Source organism: Pangasianodon hypophthalmus, chromosome 26 (assembly GCF_027358585.1).
Source record: "Pangasianodon hypophthalmus isolate fPanHyp1 chromosome 26, fPanHyp1.pri, whole genome shotgun sequence".
NCBI lineage: Eukaryota > Metazoa > Chordata > Actinopteri > Siluriformes > Pangasiidae > Pangasianodon > Pangasianodon hypophthalmus.
Window position 1 is genome coordinate 4607800 of NC_069735.1, and position 14640 is coordinate 4622439.

The following is a 14640-nucleotide window of genomic DNA, read 5'->3' on the forward strand; positions in this document are numbered from 1 at the left end:
ACAAACTGGCATGATTCTTGATAGTTTAAACTGAATTGTAAATAAAATGCATGGAGTATTGTTAGTGAGTACTTTGAATGTCTAAATAAAAATGTAAGGAGCAAAAAGTTAGCTTTTTGTAGATGTAACTAAGTACAAGTATAAAATTTCAATTTCAGTAACACTCAAATAATGTATAAATACCCCAAAATAGTACTCTTGTATAGAAACAAAGTACAGTTACTCAAGTATTTTCCATTTTGGACTAAAGAATATTACTAGTTAAAGGACTAGCACGTTAGCATTTTAAAATATTTTTGAAATAATTTTATAAGCCTAGTTACATCTACTGTATTTTTAAAACACTGCTGTGTAAGGGTGTAACAAGCTACTCAGTAATGGATCACTGTATGCAACATGTATATTATTTTTTATCAATATAAGTATGTATAAGTAAATATGGTAATATGGGAATTCAGGTGGAATTTTGAAGAGACATAAAATGATGTAATTGAAGGGAATGTCTGCTAAACTTAACCTCTACATAATGCAGAGCATGATGCAAAGCCAGAAAAAGTACCAGAAATATCAAGTCTGGGTTTAAACATTACCGTGACCTCCTAATAATTCCATGTCCTTCACACACAGAAACCCAGATGTAGTTGCTGTGGAAATGGAAGCAGTGACTCAGCAAATGCTACCATGATGGCAGATATGACTTATACAGCACACACACACACACACACAGAGAGAGATACTGTATAATGAGAATCACTTCATTGATAATAGATGTATGATAATTACTGAGTTTGAAATGTTCTAAAAATATGTTAATTCTCAGCACAGTCACATCCCACATTACATAAGAGTGCACACACTTGTGCAACCAGGTTATAGTAAGCTTTTTTCTCATTCTTTTTTTCCCCGAAAATGTTTCTATTTGTTTTTCAGGTTGAATTCCGTTGGTTGCTATATCACATTAAAGCTGGAAAAAGATCTGACAGGATGTATCTTGATTTCATTTTTTTTTTTACATCACAAAAAGCTGCTCCTATTGCTCCTATTATACAGTCCCCTCTGAAAGTATTGGAACGGTAAGACCAATTCTTTTGTTTTTACTATATATTGGAGACATTTCGGTTTGAGATCTAAAAATGAACATGAGACGATAGATCTGTATTTCAGCTTTCATTTCCTGATATTTCCATCTAGAAGGGTTAAACAAATTAGAACATGGCACCTTTGGGGGCAGACCACCCAATGTTTAGGTGAGCAGATGTAGTGGAACAGAAGTAACAGAAGTCTCTTGAAGTAAATTAAAAGTAAATAACACTTAATATTTGGTTGCATATCCCTTGGTTTCCTAACCCAATAACTTCATCAAGCTAGCAACCCACCTGGTCCTGTGGCTGCAAAACAAGCCCAAATCATCACTCCTCCACCACCATGCTTGACAGTAGGTATGAGCTGTTAGTATGAGCTATTCAACTAATTAGCTGAATATTTCAGTTGGTAAGAATTAGAATATATCCACAGTAGTGTCAAAGCAGCTTGTTCCCAATAGTTAGGCATATTTCACTTCATATTTGTAATGAACATGGAATGGTTTAATGAATAATTATAATTATTAATAATTGATACTGATACAGAAATAGAAAAATAGCAGTCAGATAGAATTAATGTATAGGAGTGACTGTGTAGTTGCTACTGTATCATAAATTGTCTGCTAATCCCATGTAACCATGATATTTTTTGCAAGATAGACAGTGTTGCTCCAAAACAAGCTGGACAGTATTATGCACCAGCTCTATAGTGGTTCTCATCTGGTGGGGGCCAATATGATTGGGCCGTGGACTCTGGGGAAGAAAAAAAATATTGCTAAATGCAAATGATAAAACATAACAAAAAAATTGTCTAAAAATATGACAATAAAAAAATTACAATTTAAAAAAAGGTGAAAAAAATAATCTTCAAATTCATTTCATTCTGTCATTTAATTCAATTCTGTTAATAATGGAAAGATGCCAAGATGGAAAATGAAAATCTCTCATCCTCAAAAAGCATGGAAAAAACTATGCCAGGTAGAAAATACAACCCGAACTACATAAAATCTGGCTTTACTTGCACAAAAGACAAGTATGGTTTGTGCAAGCCATAGTGTATTTTTTGTGGTGAATTATTGGCTGCAGCCAGCATGAAACCAGCGAAACTCAAAAGGCATTTTCAGACAAAACACACATAAAGCCATAAAGACAAGCCTGATGAGTTTTTTCAAAAGAAATCAACAAGATCTGGCCACATTTCAAAAAATAATTTTAAAAAAGTGTGTACTGTTCAGAAGCAAGCACTTTGTATCATACAACTGTCACATCCTATTGCAAAATGGAAAAGGCCCACAAAATCTCAGAGGATCTCGTTTTATCCACTGCAACTGACATGACCTGAGAGCTCCTCAGCAATTCAGTTGATATCCAATAACATCATATGAAGGACAATACTAGGTACACTATATGACCAAAAGTATGTGGACACCTGACCTTCACATCTATATGTGTGCCTTTCCCAAACTGTTGTCACAAAGGTGGAAGCACAGAATTGTCTAGAATGTGTTTGTATGTTGTAGCATTAAGATTTCCCTTCACTGGAACTAAGGGCCCCAAACCTGTTCCAGCATGACAACGCCCTTGTGTGCAAAGCGAAGTCCATAAAGACATGGTTTAACAAGATTGGTCTGGAAGAACTCAAGCGGCCTGCACAGAGCCCTGACATCAACCCCACTGAGCACTGAATTAACTGAAATGCTGACTGCGTGCCGGGCCTTCTCACACAACATCAGTGCCTAAGTTCACTAATGCTCTAATGGCTCTTAAGCGTGGAGGCTGTTATAACAGCAAAGGGGGAACGAAATCTGATCTGATCACTACAAGTGGTCCCGGAATGGGCGTTGGCGAGTGAAGAAAAGAAGCTGAAGTGAAAATACAATGGGTGTTTATAGTAAATATTATGTCAGTGTCATTTCGTGACTTCTGTGTAGGTACGGCAGTGTGCATGTGCACAAGAGCATAACCAGGGTTAAACACCAACCACCTGTGGTGGTTAGGAGGTGTGAAATAGAACTTACATCGGATAGTTCTGAAAATAGGATGTAAACATATGAAAAATGTGCATGTAGATACACGGAAGTTCTGACAATCAGACCATCTTTAAGATTATTTAAAAAATCAGCATCAAGACAACAATCCAGGGCCAGAAAGAGAAAGCCAGAATTACACACAGGAGCCACAGCTTAGCATACACAGAATCTGTGTGTGTGTGTGTGTGTGTGCTGCTTAGGTGGGCAAAATGTTACAAGGGGAAATAAGAGTGATTATCAGTGGTTAGAACTCCAGCAATGGTGACCTCTGGTGGACAGGAGTGTTCTGGTTTGTCAGTGTGAAGATGTAAAAGCACACATGAGAAATAAATGCATTAGCTAGGTGGTTGCACAGAGTGTCCAAAAGCTTTGATTGACAAATTATATGCATGAAACATATATAACATGGTCAACTCCAGAATTATTGGCACCCTTCAAAAGAATGGGCAAACTAATTGATTGTACAAAATAAATTACATACAATTATTAAAAAATTCACTCCTTTAAATGCATGGCAGTGTTTCGAAACCAGTATGTGAAAGATCTATTTACCCCTCTCATATAACACAATAACTCTCTTAATAATTTTTTTTAAAGGGCAATATTTTCTTTTCAAAATTATATTAAAATTTCAAACAATTCTTCTTAGTCTCCAGGGCCTCGACGCAGAAGACACATATTATTGTTCACCTGCAACAAGCTTGGTAATGAATGTGAAAATACGTAAGCAGTTAAAATAGCTTCAAGTGCAGGACCATAACTAAAAAGTTTCAAAAGTCTGGAAGAGTTTCACCATTAGACCCCAGCACCATGACAATGGCTGGAGGGGGGAAGCCATGTCTTAGAGCAACCAAACAAATACAGAACATCACCAAGCATCAGTCTTACTATAATTCAAATCATGTATCAGATAGATAGATAGATAGATAGATAGATATACTATAATTACTATAATTCTTGTGTTACAGCAGCATGGTCAGTAGCAAGATACAACCCGTACACACACACACAATATAAAATATAAAATACAATAAGTTAAATTAAATGTAGTAGTGCAGATATGGAACACAGTTGTAGATTTAACCAGATTTACATCAGTATTTACGTAAGTACACTTGTGAAAACTGGCAGTGAATAATGAATATGAAGAACCTTGAGAATGTAGAATAAAATGACAGCTTTCTAGATAAAATCAAAGGAAGTTTTTTTGCATAAATATTAACAGCATGTTGGACAAAAATGCATACAGGGAAAAGCCCTTAACCCAGTGTATGATGGTGGATCAATGATTATTTCTGGATTCATTCATTCTTTTTGTGCAAACTTGGCTGCCTCTGCCAGGAGGCTAGAGACTTGGCTGTGGATAGAGTTTTCAGTAAGAAACTCTCCAGTAGGCACTCTGGAATGAAAAAAGTGATTTTGAACAGAAAGTAACAGAAGATGCTTCAGAAGATCCTCAGATCTCACTTCAGTGTGATTATACAGGCTTGTTGTTTGAATTTCATTAGACCTCTCTTCGCTAAGATTTAATGACCATTGTCACATGCTGGTTTCAGAACATTTCTATGCATCTAATGGACGTTATGTCTGACATTCTAGACCAATCAGCCCATTTGCTCTCTTATGAAAATTTTATGTACAAATGGTCTTTTCCTATTAAATATAAAGAATATAATTCTGTGATAAAAGCCATTCCCACAGGCCTATTGATGTTGATGAGAAGCCATATGTTGTCCTATAATATCCATAGAACTGAACCTGTACTTTATTTAAATGGGGTAGATATTAATAGTAAGAAGTGTACAAATAAATTTATTAGACGATTATTTTACAAAAATAGGCGATTAATTTACAAAAAATTTCTGGAATGTTTGCTTCCCAGAGATTATCTGGAAAAAAGCTTGGTTGCTCCCTTTTCGATGTTGTGTATCTAACAAACTTCGTGAACTACATTTGAAAATCCTTCATAACATTTACATTAGTATTTCTATTCTATCAAAATTTATGGATATCGATGGGAATTGTTCATTCTGTTCACATGAACCAGAAAAAGTGGTACATCTTTTTTATGAATGTTACCATTCAAAAAAAAGTTTTGGGGAGATTTATCCTTGAACGTCCAAGAGAAAACTGGCTATAGTTGTGATTTGACAACTAAGATGTTTTAATATATTTTGAATCAAAATGTATATCTTTTGATTTTATGATGATTTTATGATGAATCTTTTGATCTTATTTGGTAAATTGCATATCCATAGAAGTAAAAGAAATGATTCTAAACCTTGTTTGAAGGTCTTTATGGTTGATTTTCAATCATGTATGCACTCTGTTCATTGTATAGATAGTAAAAAAAAATGTAAAGATACAATTATATTTGCTAAAGAGCTGAATTTAATTTGAAAAGTGAATTTTTTATAGACTGTCTTTTGAAATACTAACTTTTGGTTGTACTTCTTCTGTGTATTCTTGTTAAATTTATACTTTGTACTTGTATTTTTTATTGTAAACTCTGTTTTTGTTTTTTTTTCTTATTTATTTTATTTTTAGTTTATTCTAATTGGATGTCATGTTACAAGTGTATATGTTTTGTTAAAATAAAAAAAAAATAAAAATAAAAAAAGGTTCATATCAAAAAAAAAAAAAAAAAAAGAAAAAGCATCTAAAGGACTGCAAATGCATGAGAATAATTATAGTACAGCTGAATTTACATCTCATCACACAACTATGTCAGTGCAGAAATGGTGTTATTTGACAAATTGCTTAAGTAAGATGCTTAATCTGGACCTCTTGGTCCGCCTCAACGCAGCAGCATCACGCATCACGCATCACGCATCATCACGTTGCATGTTGTATGCACGTCATGAGCTCTGCGTTGCCTACAAGGACAGACCTGCGGCACTGTAGTAAAACGCGTCCCTCCCCGACTGCCTCCTGCACGTAAATGTTGCGTAGGTGAGACTGGTGCGTTCTGATTGGCTAGGGGCGCTGTGGATGCGCGTGCGGAGCTGAGGGGGGGGCGTGTCTTCGCGCCGTGATGGATAAAACGCACGGGGCACCTTGTAGAGACCTGGGTACCGCTCCATGTCTTTGGGGTGGTGAGCTCCATCCGAGGGTGTCGTGGTGATCCAAGCAAGCAAGCAAGCAAGCAAGCAAGCAAAGGAGCCAGCTCATTCACAGCAACAGAGAGTTGAAGCCCTGATAAAAATGCCTGCTCAGAATAAAGAGGATGGAGGAGGATGGAAGAAGTTCTTGTGGAATTCCGATACAAGGGAGGTCCTCGGACGCACCGGTGGGAGTTGGGGTAAGACTGCATGTAGGAGATTTGTAAGGCTTGTCATGTGTTTAACATGTGTTCTCTCCCCGAGCGTCGACGTTCTAGCGGTGCACTCTGCCTGTCTGCCTGTCTGCCTGTCTGCTGTCTGGTCACGATGCAACCTGTTAGATTTGACTTTGCAGCAAATGGAAGACGGACTTCCTCCATGAGCAGCATGTGCACATCTTAAAGACATGATTGTAGCTGAATTAAGAAAAGGAACAGGCATTTTTAAAATAGTCGCCCAGATTTATAGACTGGATTGACTGTCTGTGTCTCCTCACATGTCCCTCATCTCACCATCAAGGACTCTGCCTCTTTATTTGCTTGAAGGGTTTTCTGCAGCAACACATGACAGTTATGTGGTGGTTATATACAGTGTTCCCAACGTGCATATGCAGTGATGTGGGTAGAAAGGTCATGAAAGGTCATGAAAGGGTCATGAAAGGCTTGTGAGGATTACTGATCACGCTGATGGAAGACAGTTAGCTCACTTTTCAAAAAGTGATCTAGACGCTTTAATTACTCGTGAAGCATTAAGGTTTAATTAAGCATTAAGGTTTCCTGTGTTATTCGATAAAATCCTGAAAACACAGCCTCACTGATTGTAATAGCTCCGCAAACATGTGAGGACAATCATATGACTTTTTCCAGTTCGACGTGACATGAAGTGTGCACGTTGTTTAATTTGCATGTTATTGCATGCTCCATGCAGAAAGGGTTAAAAATGCATCATTGTCCAAGGTGACTCAAGGTGATAGGCCTACTCTTTGGGGTGTTGGGATTCAAGCTGCTCATCTAATGTTTCACCAGCGGTCATCCAGCATCTGCTAGAGCCAACTATAGCAGCTCATTGATTACCTTGTGCTGCCTGCTGTCAGGGTGACAACGTTTATATAGACACAGTGGATGAAACCATGAAGCTGTCATCTTTACTTGGAGTTAAACACAATCACATCACTGATGACAGTGAATGATGATAAATACTTATGAACCTGAGTTTGAATGTGATGGGTTAATTCTGAGCTCAGTCACATGCCCCATTATAAAAGGATGTGCACATTTATATTTATACAACCAGGTTATTGTATTTTTTTTTTCTTTTTCTTTTTTCCCCTAAAATGTTTCTAATTGTTAAACCTTTCTAATTGTTTTTCACTTGAATTTTGTTGAATCACATTAAAGGTGGAAAAAGATCTGACACTATTAGTTTCATGTTTTAGATTCACAAAAACCTGCACAGTAAGTGATCTAAATATACATTTAAACATATACATTTAAACATATAAATGCATAGGAATCATTCAGAAAGGATACAAGAAATGTTTTTCATACATTCTACTGTAATGGTCATGCACATATATATCTAAATATATATATAATTATATAATATATATAATTTAGGACACTGAATTCTAAAATAGTTATAAAATTTTTTAACCTAAACAGACTGTATCAAAAATAAACATAAATGCATGTCAAATTTTAGAAAATGAAACATTTGTTTATACACTCTGTTAATGAAAATTATTTCGTTCTTGTCCTAATATGATTTTTTTGTGGAAAAAATCATTATAAAAACCACCATTGTGTTGCAAATGTAACAAATGTTGTATCAACTCTCTAAACGGTGCATTATTGTCGTTAACGAAGGAAGCACATCCCTTTTCTATATGGTACATGACTATAATGAAATCCCAGATTATAAAAAAGTGGTGTAACATGAGCAATGCATATGTACACTACTGTAATCAAACATTCAAATTCTATATATTAGTTAGTAGGTTATTTGTCATGTGGAAACTCTGAATGTCATATTTCAGGTTAATATAGCTATATTAGTAGAACTACTGTATATGAATGAACCCAAAACCTGAAACATACTCTAAAGTGAGTAAAATCCATAGGTGAAGCAATTGATGAGGATTTCACAAAGATTGTCTCTTCCAAGATTGTTAAGCGGTGAGATTGAAGTGACAAGTACACTGGTGACTGCTAGAAGAAGTATAGGAACAGTAATGAAATCCACAATCTTGGACTGTCTGCCGTTCTTACAAACTGTTCCTGTGTGTCTGTCTCCTGACAGCAAAAATCCTGCTGTTCTATGTCATCTTTTATGGCTGCCTGGCTGGAATCTTCATTGGCACCATCCAGGCCCTTCTTCTCACCTTGAGTAACTACAAACCCACCTGGCAGGACAGAATTACTCCTCCAGGTAAAAGCTCTCTTGTTACAGCTTTTCTATTGCAGCGCATTACATTTCCTTAGTTTTAGAATATGGGAACCTTGCTGTGACCATACACCTGAGCTGAGTTTTTTATTTTGATAATGTACTTCTTAGATAACTCTCAGCATTAACACATTAGTTACACAATAAAATATGTGTATTTAAATGGACATACAAAGGTTGAAATCCCTGGCAGGTTATTTTTCTGACAGCTGTAAGTGTGTCAGGAAGCATGTTGCTGTAGAGTGCAAAAAAAAAAAAAAAAAAAAAAAAAAAAAAAAAACAGTCACCTCCAAGAACAAGGTTTCATTAATACATATTTAGTAATTAAGACTGTAATGCTTTTTCATACACAATTCAAGTTTATTCAACAGGCTGCATAGTAAAGACAGTTTATTATTATGTAATCCTTTCATAAAATACCACTTGTATTACATGAGGTGGAAAAAATATTTAAGCTTAATCATGCCCACACGCCACCCTCAAAAAGTAGCTTCCTCTGTATGTCAAATCAGGACAGGCAACGGGGGTTTAAAAAAACATGCTTCTCTTATGTACACCATTCATGAGCCAATATGTTAGCATACTAGTGTACTAGCATATTAGCCCCCATGTTCAGCAGCAAGCAGGAGCTGGAAGTCTGGTGGTCTGGTGTATGAGTGCACTTCGGCTACTCGGTAAGTTATACTGCTGATTCCTCCAAATATGAGTATCATACACTGGTAAACCTTTACAGTGTACAGACTAAACCTCTAACAGTGGATGCTAGTGAGGAACCAGCAGCTAAACAACACAGTTACCCAACAGATCTGCTGAATACGGTGTTTAGTTTTACTGCATAGAGAAGTCTAGGGAAAAACAAGAGAAAAAAATAGGGGAACACTATGCATTTTTTTGTAAAGTGTGTAGGTGTGATGTAAAGAGCACTGCATCAGGGGTGTTTAACATTAAAATGAAGATCATAGGTAGAGTGTGGGGACTGACACATTCACTGCACTGCTGATATATAAATTAAAGTGTCATCCAGTGCCAGCCAATTCTGTGATAACTCCACAAATGGTCAAAAGTGGAAAGCAACACAACTGTACAATACAGAGAACAGTACTCAAGAGTAATTGACTCGCACACACAACTGAAAGGCATGATGGGTATGATGCTCAGGTGTCCACAAACTTTTGGCCATATAGTGTACACATTTAAAGCTTTGCACATTTCAGGTTAGCATACACTCTTAGAAAAAAAAAAGTTCTTCAGTGGTTCTTTAAGGGTTAATTGGATAATAAATAAACCTAATGTACATACATAGAAACTTTAAGGATCCTAAAGTGTGGTGTCTGCTATGGGTGCTGCACAGATCCTAATCAATCCTATACACTTGTACAAAATGGCTCATGTTTGCTCCTGCTAATTTGAACATACTCATGATATAAAGTTAGTCATTTTACCCTCTTCGTGTCAGCTTTAACAGACCAAGGCACAAGACTGCACTCTTTCAGGCACACATTTTTTATTGAACACATTTTGGCAAACTAATAATTCTGTTGGCAAACTGATGCAAAAACAAAAGTATTGACTAATCTGTCACATTTAAATTGTTCGAATGTGAAAAATAAAGAACGGGAGCCAACACAAACCCAGAAAATAAGCCTTATAATAAAACTCATTTCATTCGGAGGACGAGCCGGTCTGTCTGCGCGAAGCTGTAAGCCGTAAACAAATGCCTCAGCTGGAGGAAGATTAAGGTCACACTTACAAGGGAAAGGATGTTTAAATGCCAGTATGTTGTTGTTTTTTTCTTCAGAGAATGAAAGCTTGCTTATAAATTGGTTCCATTTGCCACGGAATCTTCTACTTCCAGCACATCAGCCACTTTAAACAAATTAAAATAGCATAGTTTCCCTGTGTGAAGTGCTTGGTGTCCATGATCACCTCAATACAGTGGAGATCTTATTTTCTCCTGTGGTTTCATGTCATAACATTTTCTTTTCACCTCACTTAATTCACATGTCATTCACCTTTTCTATAATTTGTCTCTAGATTTTGACCTTTTCAGCTGCTGTTATACTGCTAATTATTTTTATGGGCTAGAAGTGAGTTGAAATAACTGCCACTTCTGCCTTTCTGCCTTTTCTTTCACCATTTAGTAGTCATTTCGTTTCCAGCCCTCTGTGCACTTTATGTTTTATGGAGTTTTGTGGGTATCACTAGATAGGAATGTGCTTTGTACGAAGAAAATCAGTGTTTCCAAAACATCTTTGAACCCAGTGGAAATTTTTAGTTCAGTTTGCCTTATCCAAAAATTTACACACAACATTACAAAAAGATTGATTAAATAAGGCCCATTATTAATATCCTTATGTCATTATGGGAGAGATTTCTCTAAATATGGGACACAAACAACAAGAAGAGCATATGCTTTCCCTTGGTCATGGGACATTTTTCACCTGGCAGACATTAAATGTAGAATGAATATTTTGAATAACATAATTTAAATATTCATGAGAGAACAAGGCTCAGGTGTACCGTGTTAGTGATTACCCCTCTAGCTCCCTTCCCAAAATCCCCCCTTTTATTGCAGGCCCTCACTAAACCACACCCCACATGCTAAACTTACAAAAGACTGTTTTCTTTTTAGAAAAGGTTCCAGTGTTCTAACTCTTACTAAAAAAAAAAAAATAGCACCATATACAGAGCCCTTAATCAATCTTTATTCTAAGAGTGTGCAGATATAATAAAGTCTACATGAAAAATATAGCATGTTGCTTATCTTTTGTCAAACCTAAATTGTGAGTTAGCAGTGCAAAATTATGTTAAGGAACATTTAAACATTTCTGAAAAATTGTAAGATTTTGTTCGTTCTGATGTGTGCAGGACTGACCCACTCCCCTCATTCAGAAAAATCAGAGATTACCTTCACTGTGAATGATCCAACTACATATACGGAATCCATAAAGACCATGAAAGAGTTCCTGCAGGCTTACAATGATGAAACCCAGCGTGACCAACTGAAGTTTGAGGATTGTGGAGGTATAGAAGCATATAATAACTATAAGTGTCCTCAAGTATCTGTCTTTAGTTTCTATATGAATTATATTTTGATGTTTATAAATTACTATACTGAAAGAAATTTCATAGTCTGCAGAAGCAGGTGAAATGAGTAGTGCAAAGACCAGATTATGGTATAAAAAACACATAAAGACTGCATGATTGCACATCATAAACTACTGGTTTCATAACTCTAATCCCCTTAACCTTAACTCTTGACCAAAAATTTTTTTATTTGATTTACAGTATTTGCTTTTAAGCAGTCACTATATCTAAGGAAAGCTTTATCTATTGTGTAGATCATCTAAATCAAAGTTAAACCTGATTTTAAATGGCAGAATTCTGAACACTTTTCAGATTGAAGCATCACAGACATGATGCAGTGCCCGATTCGTTCCAGGCTTGACGTGTTGTTTGCTTTTCGTGTCTCGTTTCATCCTTTTATCCTTTTCCACTTAGAGCAACCTGATGGCTATAAGAACAGGGGAGATCTGGAGAGTGAAATAGGTATTAGGAAGGCATGTCGATTCCCAAAGGATATTCTTGGGCCTTGCTCAGGCACTAAGGATCAGTATTTTGGCTTCAGTGAGGGAAGACCCTGTCTGATTGTCAAACTCAATAGGATTGTGAATTTTAGACCAAAGGTGGGTTTCCTGGATTTTTTTTAATGTTACATACATTTTAGTTTTAAAAAAAATGTTCCATGAAACCAAACCATAGAGATTCTAAAGATAATTAACTACATCTTTCAACATACTTAGAGGTCCATGGATTTAATCCTTCAACTGGTTAAGCCCTGTGTATGACTGTTTTTTTTAGCCCCTACAATCCAATGAGAGTATCCCAGAGGAGGTCAAGTCCAAAGTCCAACCTAATGTGATACCTCTCCACTGCACAAGTAAAGTAAGTAGATTCCCTTCATTTTATCTAAAGCACTGACAACTAACAGCTCACCACTAACCACCATGATATCCTGTCCTACATAAGACACAAACGTGTAGCTTTGAAAGTCAGAATGTTTCTGAAAGGAAGTGATTCATGTTTGATATTTGATGATGATATATGAATTTTGTAAAGATATCATCTTGCACTTGCATTGAGTGGTACAAAAGAAAAGCATTCACCCTGTCATGAGGAGAGCCAGAACCATCCCTGGCCAGGAATACAAGAGAGCAAAATTGGCTGTGTTCAACATAGTGACAATCAAAGCGATTGTCAATCATGGGCATCTGTGAGCCCATGTATGCAGAAAAGGGTGGTTAGCAGTTTTCCTCCAAGTGTGTATTACATAGCATGAGCAGCAGTTGAATAGATGTGGTGGCTGGTTTTGCATGTCTTGGAGGAAGCATGTGCTAGCATCCTCCCTCCCTAGATGGCAGCTGTCAGATGATAGGGGAGCCAAGTAGCTAGTGGGTGGGATTTGGGAAATAAGAAAATGGGGGAAAATTCTCATCTTGTAATCTCTTAAACATTTGCAGAAAAAAGAAGACGAAGATTTGCTTGGGCAAGTGGCATACTACGGCATTGGAGGAGGCTTCCCTCTCCAGTATTATCCTTACTACGGCAAGCTCTTGCACCCACACTACCTACAGCCTTTGGTGGCCATTCAGTTCATAAACATAACCATGAACCAAGAGATACGTGTCGAGTGCAAAGTGTATGGTGAGAACATCCTGTACAGTGACAAAGATCGCTACCAGGGGCGTTTCGAAGTTAAAATGAAGGTAAACAACTTTTGACCTCCATTATGAGCACAGCACCATTAATCTCTCCCAGTTTTAAGGAAAAGTAAGAACCATTTTTTTGACTTGAGATATGCAGATACCAGACACTATTTCCCCACTGGTCTTCCACAGTCTCACTGAGAGAAAGCGTTTATCGATATACAAATGTCTCCTGTCAGAAAGTGCCCAAGGATACTTTAAAAAGTTTCAATAATTAGTCTGTAATGAACTATAATGTGGGATCTAATGTTAATCTGCTTCAATGCAAGATTTTCTGCTTCTGTATAGAGTTAGAATGCAAATGCTTGAAGGACAAGTCATAGCATATTAGACTACTCTAATAACAGTCTATTCTAAAACTAGACTATTCTAAAAAAAAAAAAAAAAAGAAAAGAAAAAAAAAGTCAATGATCTAAGGGACATTTAGTCCACCCTGAATATAGTCAACACGGTTTATCCCTCTGTTCCTGTACTGCCACCTTGTGTGGCTTTCTTCCAATATAACATTGCATGATATTTGCATAGGTAGGTTGTTTCAAACCAAGCCAATCTGGTCTAGCTTTGTTAACTGTGCAATTACAAATTTGTTCTTATTCACTGTCAACACATAAACACTGTACTGTTTGCTTTTGCTATTTCAGAGGTTTTAATAAATACACTTTACGTTTCTATTTCCTTTGAAATTACAGTGGACAGGAATAATTTTTATTTTTGATTCTTTTTTTTTATTTCATCACTGAATGTATGTACATATTACCTTTAAATGTAATACTCTTTAATCTGTGTTGGAAGTACTGAGGTTAATGTTTTTTTCTTCTTGATCAATCGATCAATCAAAAAAAACAAGGTTTTAGAAGTGTGTATAAGAAGATACAGTTCTGTAATTGCACATTATTATTTTTGCAAGAAACGTGTGTAATAATACCAAAACCATTATTAAGACAATATAAAAAAATATTATAATCACTGCAGTGATCCATCTGTAAAATGTTTTGTAGAAGTGTGCAGTCAGTGTCTACCATCAAACATCTGTCACTCCCTTTAATTCTTATGCTGAAATTTCCCAAAAGCACAGCATAAAGATATTTTTAGATTGTAGAGAAAGTGTAAAAAAAAAAAAATTTCTCTAAAAGTTGAGATGATGTGCACATTGCTTTGGGGTAAAAGCAAATTCCCTGGATGGAATGAACCAAGATAAAATAAAAGGAGAAACAAACAA

General features: G+C 36.3%; 1 protein-coding gene across 1 annotated transcript; it reads left to right on the plus strand.

The window, feature by feature from the left end:
• Positions 1–6148: 6148 nt before the first annotated feature.
• On the plus strand, positions 6149–14640 carry atp1b1b (ATPase Na+/K+ transporting subunit beta 1b). Its single transcript, XM_026928775.3, has 6 exons — positions 6149–6413; positions 8512–8640; positions 11524–11679; positions 12157–12341; positions 12517–12600; positions 13176–14640. Exons 1-6 carry the CDS (start codon positions 6317–6319, stop codon positions 13434–13436), a joined length of 912 nt encoding a protein of 303 aa, XP_026784576.1. The 5' UTR covers positions 6149–6316; the 3' UTR covers positions 13437–14640.